The 12,310-nt window shown below is 29.9% G+C and overlaps 2 protein-coding genes across 2 annotated transcripts in view; one reads left to right on the top strand and one right to left on the bottom strand.

Moving 5' to 3' along the window:
• Positions 1 to 1,383, bottom strand: part of LOC108692412 (SUN domain-containing ossification factor) — a 39,496-nt gene extending 38,113 nt beyond the window's left edge. The window contains exons 1-2 of the mRNA XM_018200643.1: positions 948 to 1,383; positions 132 to 336 (exon numbers count right to left, since the gene is read on the bottom strand). Of these exons, the coding sequence (XP_018056132.1) occupies positions 132 to 336; positions 948 to 1,006 (264 nt within the window). The 5' untranslated portion in view covers positions 1,007 to 1,383. The remainder of the gene's footprint in view (positions 1 to 131; positions 337 to 947) is intronic.
• An 828-nt stretch (positions 1,384 to 2,211) lies between these two features.
• Positions 2,212 to 12,310, top strand: part of LOC108692414 (serine/threonine-protein kinase ATR) — a 17,329-nt gene continuing 7,230 nt past the window's right edge. The window contains exons 1-11 of the mRNA XM_018200645.1: positions 2,212 to 2,318; positions 2,632 to 2,834; positions 2,906 to 3,076; positions 3,170 to 3,321; positions 3,405 to 3,548; positions 4,151 to 4,722; positions 10,620 to 10,790; positions 10,865 to 11,350; positions 11,463 to 11,640; positions 11,713 to 11,958; positions 12,038 to 12,154. Coding sequence (XP_018056134.1) covers positions 2,275 to 2,318; positions 2,632 to 2,834; positions 2,906 to 3,076; positions 3,170 to 3,321; positions 3,405 to 3,548; positions 4,151 to 4,722; positions 10,620 to 10,790; positions 10,865 to 11,350; positions 11,463 to 11,640; positions 11,713 to 11,958; positions 12,038 to 12,154 — 2,484 coding nt within the window. The 5' untranslated portion in view covers positions 2,212 to 2,274. The remainder of the gene's footprint in view (positions 2,319 to 2,631; positions 2,835 to 2,905; positions 3,077 to 3,169; positions 3,322 to 3,404; positions 3,549 to 4,150; positions 4,723 to 10,619; positions 10,791 to 10,864; positions 11,351 to 11,462; positions 11,641 to 11,712; positions 11,959 to 12,037; positions 12,155 to 12,310) is intronic.

The following is a 12,310-nucleotide window of genomic DNA, read 5'->3' as shown; positions in this document are numbered from 1 at the left end:
ATAATATATAGTATACATATATATTATTGCTATTATATTCAATATAAGAGAAATAGCTTCATCATTTTTTCGTACGTATATATGTAATAAATGAATAGCCTTACATGAGAAATTATATAATGTGATCTTACCTGGTCATATAAATTGTTCTGGTTAGTCTTTAATGTCACTGTTGCAGTTTCAGCATCCAGTATAGACGAAGACTCAAAACTTTCATGGTCCTCGTAATTGAGCGTAACATTATTGTAAGCTCCATAAGTCTCATTCTTCTCAGGATGGAAAAAAGAATCTTTGGTTTGTGCGCTCTCGGAAGCTACTATTAGAAACAAAAGTCCACTGTAACGGAAAGAAGTGGCTAATATTATTGTCTATTAAGTAACATTGTGCCAGTGTTGCATAATGCAAAAGCAATTACAAAAGCATGATAAAAAAAGATCAATTCTTTGCTATTAAACACAATCCTATCAAGTTTTGTCTCATTCTGTCCATAAAATTTAATTTATAAAATAAATACAAGATAATATAAAATAAATACAAGAAATAAATTATATTCAAAAATTTAATTCAACATTCAATTAAATTGCTATTTTAATAATCACTTAAAAAACCGCATTCGACGATGCACACAACAAATAAAGTTTAATTATAAATTTGTCAAAATAAAAAAATATAAATACATTCTACATAAGTTATACATAACTCCCATCGCGTTAATCAGAATTTTTGCTTAAAAAAAATATTTCAAGACAAATGACTCGCGGGATATCCACTGATATTCCAGTAGCTGGCAAAAACTTTAATTTGCTGTACAAATAGGTGCGAAAAAGAACGAAAGCTGAGCAAGAATTCGCTTTCGAGTTTCCGATACGACTGTGAACGAGATTGCTCGTCACGACATGAATTCAATCGATTTGTTACGTTCGAACGGATCGGCATCGATGTCTTACCTGGACACCGTTGATATTAAGAGCAGCGTCCAGTACACAAACAGCATGCGGGGTTTCATCTCTCTCTCCTTTTACGGGACGCCGGCGTTGTTCGCCGCATTAGGAGCGGCTTTTTATGTCACTCGTCGTCGCTCTTAAAGGCACGGGACACAGTATTGCAATCGACGATGAACGACGTCGACGATGACCATCACTACCACCACCACCGCCACCACCACTACCGTCACCGTGAAAATCTGACGTGGTGTATTATCGAAAAACTTCCGGCACCAAGCGGGATCGCAAGTTGCCCATCCGAGGAGGCGAAGGTAGGAATGAGATTGAAAGAAATTTCAATAGACAGGGAGCACGACGCAAATCATTATCGGCGTATGTGTAAATCCCCACGCGAGAAAAATAGAGAAAAACATCACGAACAGTTACACGCCCGCGCGAGAAATCGTGACTGATCGTGACTGATCGTGAATAGTCGGGAACAGCTGATCGCGTCTGCGCCTTGCGAAACTTGTGAATCGCCCAGAGTGGCTCTAATCTGCTCTTTCCTGCACCTTTGGCGAGCTCGAAGTTTGAATTGCTCGAAATGATTTGCATTCATCACTTAAAAAGCTGGAAAAACACTTTCCTTACAAGTTTTGGAATGCAATGATATTGCAAAAAATATGAATGATTATGAATAATTTTATCAAAGCTAACTTTTATCTTCAATCGATATATTTGTTTGTTTATCTACAAAATTGATTAAAGGCTATTGTGAAAATCTGAAGAATTTCTTGTATGACATTTTCAAATTTTTTAAAAAAATCTTAACATTTTCTTCGACCTTTTTAGTCTTACAATATATTTTGATCTATAAAAAAGACAAATTTACAAAAAGATTGTGTATAAATTTCACCTTTTGCCAGTATATTTATTTCTAAAATTAATAAATTCTTTACTGTGAAGCCCATGATGTTTTCTTATTCGACACTTGGCAGTTGGTAGCGCTTGGCATTCTTGCAGATTCTTGCTTGATTTTTAAGAAATGCTGGAACAATATTCACATTGATGTGCACAGCTGCGTTTTATATGTAAACACGGCTTAAATGAGGTTTTGAATGAACGCGGAAGGTTTAATTATACAAATTAATAACTTGTATGTAAAGATATGTTCTTTGATCAAGAAAAATAAATAGTTTAATACAGCGATAAATAGTTTAATACAACGTAAAGATCTATAGGAAAATTTATGGATCTTTGTCTCAATAAGAACAAATGTCGAGAACCCTTTGATCTAATGCCGGATTGAATATTTACGTTGTTTATTTACAATTACAATTTGTGTGCAACAATGGAAGTGAATAACGATTCATCGACACCTCAAGATAGTAACACGTAAGTGTAAGCTTCTATTATAAGTATACAATTATGATTACGAGGAAAACTGCAATACAATAAATGCAATCAATGTACAATGTGACTTAAAGCATAATGTAAGTTTTTAAGTAACAACAAAAATAATTTTGTATAATGATTTAATACTCTTATCGCAGCTTTATTCATTGTAACAGTAAAATATTTTAAATATATATGTCAAGCTAACTTTGAAGGTTAAAGGCCAATTTTAAAGGTTAATGAATTTTTTTTAAGTTTTTATTGCAAGATGATGAAATTTTGATAACAAATATTTTCTGTTTCCATATTGTAGCATAACTGTATCAGATTCAGTATGGAAATTCATCAACAATCCTATAATAGCGATATTCTCGGATTTGGAAAATCCTCCGACAGAACAGATGCTCTGTTCTCTTCTCGAATCTTTATTGAAAAGATCTTCTACTTTAACCACTGTACTAGTCCCACCATTTAGTAATGGTACAGCAGATATTACTGTGCAGCAACAATTTACAGGTAGCATATTTATAAAAAAATGATACTGTCCAAAACTGTATTTGATAATATATTATTGTATATGTCATTAGCATTCACAACTTGGTTATTTGGCACAATGTTCTATTTGATTTGCAAACAATCGAGCGATGTGGTACTTTCAAATAGTATTGAAGTACAAGCTTGTATGCTTAGAATATTATCAAGACATCATATGACAATGTTTCAGACCATTACTTCAGAGTACCTAAGTATACTGGATGGTACGTATAATAATAAATCAACAGTAAATATGAAATAAAAACTTGAAATATATTTACTGATAATAAAATTTACAAAATATTTTCTCTAAATAGAAATATTGGAATTTCATATGAGTGCTGCAGAAGAAATGACTCTCTCAAAGTTTTATACAGAAAAGGATATTATAAAGAATTTGGACTTGACACCGTTTCCTGTAAAGATTAAATCTTCAGATGTGCCATCAATTCAATCATCTTTATTAAAGGTTTTGCTTTTCCAACTCACAGATTTTTTAATAACAAAAATTCTCTAACATTCATTGGGTAATAATGATATTTGTATTGATAGATAATTGCTAAAGCTGGTATTTGGGATGAAGTAAAGTTATGGAATAGAATTATGACAATCGTGATCAATTCTTCTCCAAGTCTGAAGATTGAAGCAATACAATTGCTTACAGAAATAATAGAAAATCATATTGTTCATGATAATGTAAGTGAATGAAGTTTCAATTGTAAAATAAATTAAATAAAGTTAACATACAACACATGTTAAGATATATTGTATTTGGATGTTTTAGGAACAAAAAACCCTAATTATATATATTCTAGAAATAGTGAAAAGTCTTTCAACTTGGATTAATTCAGATCTGTTATCAATACATATGATATCTCAATTTGCAGAAACATTGATACGTTTAATACAATCGTCACATGTTTCTCTTAATACAACGAACTTGTGTTTTCAAGTTATTGATTTTATAACTTTAGAATTTGTTAGTAAGTATTGCATTCTATTTTATTTCAATTTATTCAAATTCGTTTTATACGCATTATATAAATTGTTATATTTTTTCCAGCGAACAATGTTAAAACTGAAGCGATAAAGAAATTAGAAGAAGCAGCATGTTACATGATTAAACAATATTTAACTGTAGAACCACGGTCCTGTACCACTTTAGAAGCTAAAAAATTCTTGACTCAATTCGTACATTGTCCAGTCTGTAATCCTTTACAGTTGTATATGTTTTATAAAACTACTTTGTTTTTTATTTTATAATTATGCATTATTTTAATAATTTGTTTTTATTTTAGACTGTTATTGAGATTTTTATGCAATTTGTTTTTATCGATATTCGACAGACCATTGAACCAGATAAAATTATTCTTGCAACAGAGATCAGCGAACCATGGAAATTACTAAAAAAAGAATTAATGAATCTTATAGAAACTGAAAAATTTACAGAAGTGTTACATATTGTTAAAGCCTCATCTTTATTACAATTGTGGCTGGAAAACCAGAAAATACAAGTAAAACTATATGAGAACGACTTAAATGCCATATTAAAGATTCTCATACAAAATTTAAATTCTGATAGATGTCAAAATGAGCAAATTATTTTTCAAATTTTAATGAATTTAATGGCTCACAATGAATCGAATAAAGTTATATTACAATCGATATTAGCATTGCCATTTACTCAAGATTTTAAAGGATCTATGGACATCAGTCAAAAAATGGTGCAACGAGCAAAATCTCTTGATATAAAAATAATGTCAGAATGCCTTGAAACCTTATGTATACATGGCAATGGAAAGGAAAGATTGAAATTACTACGTACATGTATATTAAATAGTGAGACGCAAATAGCTATTACAGCAGTGTCGTAAGTATTTTTATATATTATCATACGTTTGTAATATCATATCCATATATACACATACACATATACACACACACACACACACACACACAGAGAGGAGAGAGAGAGAGGGGGGGAAGGCCTCTATTAGTTTATTTTGAGTAAATGCTAGAATGGGCAAAATTTAAAAAATAGGTCATTTTGAAGGGAATTTAATAAGCTTTAAGATAACGTTATATAAAATTCAATTTCATACTAATTCCATTTTTTGAAAATTAAAGAAATGTAAAAAGTGAGCAAATCGCAAAGTCAAAAAATTGTGCTCCTAATATATAAGATATTCTGCTCCTTAGAATATAAGATAAGATATTATATAATATAAGATATTGTGCTCCTAATATATAATATATGAGTATTGTAATTAAAAAACTGTATTTATATAATGTTTCTAAAATACAAACAGCGAAAAATGAGCATACGATAGATTATATTCAGAATTCGTCTTCAGGTAGTTGGAATCAAGCATTGCAGAAATAGGAACTCGACGTTCATTGTGGTTGTCCTTTTCATTATTGTATAATAACATTTATACTTTAGCAACAATTTTCATTATGACATAAGAGCATGGATTATTTCATATTAGAAATATTCTGAAGAAATATTTCATATTATTTTCGATTTCCAAGCTTTTAGTTTTACGATTATCAAATCTAACTTCTGTAATTAAGCAATTCAATGTATTCCGTATTTTTCTATTAGTATGACTTTGCTCTATCACTACATGAAAAATTTATTGACAAATATTTATTTATTAAATAATAAACAAGGTTTAAAGGCTTATTTCAATGAAACTTGAAGCATACAAATTCTAAAATTTTTTTTACAATGACTACAGGAATGATCTAATAATGAATTTCCTACTAATTAGTTTTCAATTCAAGAGCAATAAATTCACCAATAGGTATATAATAGGTGGTACCAATAGGTAGCATTTATTAGTTTAACGTTACTATCTTTTTTAATTCGAAAATTACAGCGAATATCTCAAAACAGTATCAGACTTTTTTGTTCCTCTTGACCCATTCTATGCGACTCCTACCTTATTTCTGAGACATCCTGTATACTCGTGTGTGTGTGTGTGTGTGTGTGTGTGTGTGTGTATGTGTGTGTGTGTGTGTGTGTGTGTGTGTGTGTATAAGGTGTTCAGCATAACGATCCGCAAAATTTTTTAGACACTTTTAACAATTAAAAAAAATGGTTGAAAGGTGATTATCCATCTATTTCATGCAAACTACAGTATATAATAAAAAAATTAAAAAAAAGATTTTTTTTTAATAAAAAAGTAAAGATCATGTGGAATTTTTTAAATAACACCATACAATTTTTTTCCATAATATCGTAGAAATCTTCCAAGCAAATTCAACGCACTATCGCGATTGTAACTTTCATTGATGTTTTATTGATTTTATTACATAATATTTATCACAAATACTCATTAATAAAGGAAAGTTATGTGAACTTATTAATTTATGTGAAAAAATTTGATTTTATTGATATTTAACCTTAAGTCCAGGGTCGGACTTATCACTATAGTGGCCAACGGAAAACTCGTTAATTCCTCGTGAGATAAACATTCAATATATACATGAATTTTAGACAAAAAAATTCAAAATTTTAAGGCAAAAATGCTGGTCCTCTAAAGGTGAATATCAAATTTGTAGCATTATAAACATACATTAATGGAGAAAAACTGTAACTTATGTAAACAAATGTTCAAATTGCTTGCCTCCTTTTGCAAAGCCAGTATTCATAATCGATTCTTATTTCAAGACTATCTTAAGTAATGTCTTAAGATAATGCTAATGTGGTTCTCTGATTGGTTCGTGATATTTTAAAACTAAACTTGAGACAATTTTGAATAAAAAAACTAACTATGAATCTTTCTCGCCTTTGATCCAAAGTTGCACAAGCTGTAATTATTTTTTCTCAAAGATCTTGAATGTTATTTATTGGTTGTTTGACAAAAGATTTCAGATGTCCATAAGAAAAAATCCATCGAAGATAAATCCGGAGAACGTGCTGGCCATTGAACTGGCCATTGATCCATATGTATTTATAACACGATTTTCAAAAATTTTTGATATAATAGTATAATAGCTGCTACTCATATTAATTTATTAAAAAGAACAGAACTTTATGTTGCAAAAAGAATTTGAACATTTGCTTGCATAAGTTACAGTTTTTCTTCATTAATTTATGTTGATAATGCTGCAAATTTGATATTAAATATCAATAAAATTTGTTCACATAAGTATTTATTAATGTATTTGTGATAAATATTATATAATAAAATCAATAAAACGCCAATGAAAGATGATAATCTCGATAATGCGTTGAATTTAAAGATCTCTTCAATATTATGAGAAAAAATTGTATGGTGCTTTTAAAAAATTCAAGATAACCTTGATTTTTTATTAAAAAAATTTTTTTTTCGCATGTTGTAGCTCGTATGAAATAGATGGATAATCACCTTTCGATCTTTTTTTTTTAATTGTTGGAAATATCTAAAAAATCATGCGAACCGCTGAACATCCTGTATATATAATATGTTTACAGAGTGTTTCTTTTTAAGTGAGTTTATAGTCGATTATCTTGCGAATTGATGATTTTATTGAAAAATTTTTCGAACGAAAGCTGTATGGCTTGAAGGGGGACACATGATGAAAATGTAGACTTGATATCAATCATGAAATTTTATCCCTAAGATGGAAAGTGAAAAGTGAAAATTTTCTCCATTAATTTCAAATAAAAATTTTCACTTTTTACTTTCCATCCTAGGAATAAAGTTCCGTGATTGATTTCGTGATTGATACCCTTCAAAATCAGGTCAAGGTCATTAATGTTTTTTTAAATAGAAACCCCCTATTTTTTATTACATATAATATTCTTGTAACTTATAACCTCTCGAGAGCTTCCCAAAACATTATAATAAAGTTATATTTCATTGAGTACTTTCCGAGTTATGGAGCTTGAAAGTTATAGTCGACGTTATTCATGTATACATGCACGTGTGAGCGGGATTCTTACACGCGCGTGTTTCCGCCATCTATCCACACTGCTTAATATACGCGCACGGAATTGAATCCAATCCTTCCCAATTGAACGATTCAACTTTTTTTCATATTTTTTCTTTCAATTTTTTTACTAGTGAGCTTTTTCAAAGCTTTTTTCAAAATGGCCGCTTATAGTTCAAATGAAATCATTGATATTATTCTTGTGTTTAATGAAGCTGAACGAAATTATTGTAGAACAGAAATATTGTATCATAATATTCGTTTAGACGACATCCAAATGCAATACAGATAAGAAGAATTTTATTACGACAACGTAGAAGAATATCCATAAAAGAAACCGCAAGCAAATGAATGCTGAAGATGACATTAATGATCCGCGTGTATTAGTATTAACAATGATAAACTTGAATTCTTATATTTCGACTAGAGAACTGCAATTGCATAATTTAGGAATTCCTTATGTCACTATGTGGAGGATTTTACAAAGACATAAATTTCATTCCTACCACATACTTAAACTTAAAATGTAAGTGAAAATGATATGAAGCTAAGAAGACAATTTTATCGTTGAGCATTACAAATGATAAGAGAAGATCCAATTTTTTTCCAATATGTTTCCATCAGTGACGAAGCCTCATTTCATAATAATGGACAATTCAACAGGCATAACTCATTATTAGTCTGCATACAATCCTCACTGAACTCAACGTGTTGATAATCAACATCATTGGAATTTAAACACTTGGTGCGGAATTGTAAATGGATATTTGATTGGTCCATACTTATTTAATAACGTTTAAATGGAGAAATTTATCTTTCTTTCTTGTAGAATAATTGTCTGAGCTTTTAGAAGAGATTGATCTTACTACTCGACAAAAAATATGGTGGTAAGTAAGAAGGTGCGTCACCCCATTCTCATCGTATCGTGATGGAATATCTCAATAACATCTTTCATAAAAGATGGATAGGGAGATATATTATAGATATATTCGATAGCTTCCACGGTTTCCTGATTTAACTTCGTGTGATATTTTTTGTGGGGCTACATAAAAAATATTGTTTACAAAATTCTGTTGACATCTGCAGAAGACATGAAAAATCGAATAACTAATGTTTGTCATAACATTTCTCAAAATATTTTAATTTCAACAGTAGAAAATTTTGAGAAATAGTTGAGGCTATGTCTGCAAGAAAATGGAGCTCCATTTGAACATCTTATCAGCGGCTAAAGACATATTCGAATTGATCTTGCCTTAGTTGGTCGGATCAGTGATTGGTCTTGCCTTAATCGGCCGGATCAGTGATCGATCTTGCCTTAATTGGCCGGATCAGTCTCGATCTTATCTTAATCGGCTGGATTAGTAATCGGCCTTGTCTTAACTTAACAAATACTTAACGAAAAGTAACTTTATTATAGTGTTTTGGAAAGCTCTCGAGATAAGCTACAAGAATATGTAATAAAAAATAGGAGTTTCTATTTAAAAAAACCTTGACCTGATTTTGGCAAGGTCAAGTCCACATTTTCATCATGTCTCCTTTCAAGCTATGCAACTTTCGTTCGAAAAATTTTTCAATAAAATCATTCGCGAGATAATCGACCATATCATTTAAAGTAAAACATTCTGTATGTGTACACAGAGTGTCCCAGAATGACCGTCTATTTGACCAAATATTTCGTGTGCTGATAGAGCGGACTAAATTGAGTCGACAAATCCTCTTTTGCAATTTTTGCAATAGTTAACAAGATATTAATTGCTAAAAAAAATCGCCGAATATTGGTTTTCAATATTTTTTTACTCAAATACTATCAACTTTACAGAAAAAACAACAAATGATAAAAATGTTGTTTATTCTCATAGAGTTCTGAGAATTTTTTCAGAATTTTTTAGTATTGCATTTTCTTATGTTAGTAAAAATGTTGGATTGAAGGAAAAGTTTTGCGATATTTTGTTAGCTCAAAATTATATAATATGTACAATATCTTCGTTAAAAGTGATCAAAATTTAAATTTAAAAAAAGAGTTTTAAAGCTTGAAATCTCTATTTTCGGATGATTACTATATTTTTTGAATTTATGAGATTTGTTAATTTTTATATATAGAAAACTATGAGCCAAAAAATGGATTTTCTTTTCACTTTGTAAGTCTGTCGCGTATCAAAAAAAATTTGCGAAAATTTTCGACTATTTATATCATAGAAAGTTTGAAGTTTTCCTTACAAAATCATTTTTTTTAATGTTTCTTTGATTTTTTGTTCTTGAGTTATTCGCGAGATAAGTAAAAAAGAGCATTCTAACTTTGATTGCTCATAATTCCATTAAAAATCATCGTACTATAATTTAAAAAACAGATTCTTAAAGGATTAAATAAACTAACTTGATAACAACAAGTCATAGGAACATTTTTTTAAAAACGAACTTTTAGGAGAAACTTTAAGCTTTCACGTTAGATAATCAAAAATTTCGCAACAAATATACTCTGTATATAATTTTCAGTTAATAAAATTCCGCAGAACTTTTTCTTCAACCAGTAGTTGCCAATAAGAAAATGCAGTACTAGTTGATAAAAAATTCTGAAAAAATTTTTACAGCTCTATAAGAAAAAAATAAACAATTTCTGTCTGCATTTTTGTTGATACTATTTGAGTAAAGAATTATTGAAAACCAATATTCGGCGATTTTTAGTAATTAATATCTTGTTAACTATTGCGAAAATTGCAAAATGGTAGAAACTTTTTCGAAGTTCAGTTTAGTTCGCTGTACCAGCATACGAAATATTTAGCGGTCATTCTGGGACTCCCTGTATATACATCACATATCTTTTAATTGTAAAATTATATCCGAATATAGATACAGTGTATTATTGTTGAATAATGCAAACATAAAATTGGAAGATGTTTGTCAATATGTTTTAAATACTGCCTTATGTTCGACGAAAATAGAAATACATGAAGCTCTTGCAAACGTCTTGGGTCAAGTAGCTTGTGTCTCGGGAAGAAAGGGAAGAATTGTTTTATTAAGGTATCTTGTTAGTATGGTATATAGTTCATATTTGTGAGAAATAATGAAATAATTAATAACACTCTTATTTTTAGCGAATCCTTAAATAACAAAAAATGGAAGATATACTGTGAATGTTGTACAGAGAATGTAAAAAAAGATGTCGAATCCAATATGCATTATCTACCAAGGGACTACGATCATATTTTTAATGCATATTTTAAACTACTTTCCTCTACCGACGTTTCCATACGTTTGAATATTTCTAAAAGTATTCTTTCTTTTTCCAATCATATAAAATCGTTTAATTCAAATGAGATAACGAAGAAATGGATTTCTTACATACACGATAAGAATGATGAGATTCGATCGAATATTGCATCAATAATCGGACAATTATTAAGTAATAAAATCGCTGCGTTGGATGACAATGAACATTTGCCAGATACTGTACCAGATGATTTGGATGAGTATGTTGATCTAGTAATTAATGTTATAGCCAATACGCTTATGACTGCATTGAATACCTCCAATCATTCCTTACACGATACATTACTTGCCACTGCAAAAAATTTCGTATGGTAAGATATAATTAATATTTAATAGTGGGGAATATTTAATAGTGCAAATATTAATTCCTGTAAATATTAGGTAACTTTTCCTATTAATTAATTATTGCTGTAACAATTTTAGTGTTCCATTACATTTAACAGAAAGAAGAATTCTGGATGTATTTATAATCACAATAACACATCCAAATTCATCACACGCAGCTGTAGCATCTGCTATAGCTGCGTATCGGGATGTTGCTGATTTTCTAAATGTTTCTTCGAAGACTCTATACATTCGATATCGCAAGGATTTCTTGAAAGTAACTATCTTTTAAATTGTTGCTTACAAATTACAATATAATGTCTCGTTGCGTTATGAATTTATTTTACAGCTTCTAATGAAACGTGCTGTTAGCAATTATATAAATTTCTCATATAATATGGCAACTACAGTACATCGCGTTGCTAAATGTATAGGCTACGAAGGATCACGTCAATTGTTGTCTAAAGATGGGCATTATGCGGTTTCTTTTCTGATCGCTATTATTGTTGAAGTGCCACAAGCAAATGTGCTTTTGTACGATATTGCTGAATTAATACGTATGGACATAAAACAAATGCTTCAAGAATATTTTCCAGTATGTATTTAATGATTTAACTAGATTGTAATAATGCAATTTAATCGATATACTGTATGTCTTTTTTCTTCTTTTTTAGTATATTTATAGTTATGCATTCTTAGAAATGCCTCTTCGAATAACTATAGAATGTTTAAAACTTGTAACAAAAATAACAGAAACTAATCTTGGATTTCTTACAAAGCAGTCCTTTATGGTAAAAAATTTCAATTCTTATTAAATTCTCTCAATTTTTATTATTTAATATGAAAAATATGATGAAATATACTCTCTCTCTCTCCCTCCCTCCCTCTCTCTCTCTCCCTCCCTCCCTCTCTCTCTCTCTCTCTCTCTCTCTCTCTCTCTCTCTCTA

The sequence above is a fragment of the Atta colombica genome, unplaced genomic scaffold (assembly GCF_001594045.1).
Source record: "Atta colombica isolate Treedump-2 unplaced genomic scaffold, Acol1.0 scaffold7, whole genome shotgun sequence".
NCBI lineage: Eukaryota > Metazoa > Arthropoda > Insecta > Hymenoptera > Formicidae > Atta > Atta colombica.
The sequence above is the reverse complement of the archived record's forward strand: the minus strand, read 5'-3'. Positions and strand labels throughout refer to the sequence as shown.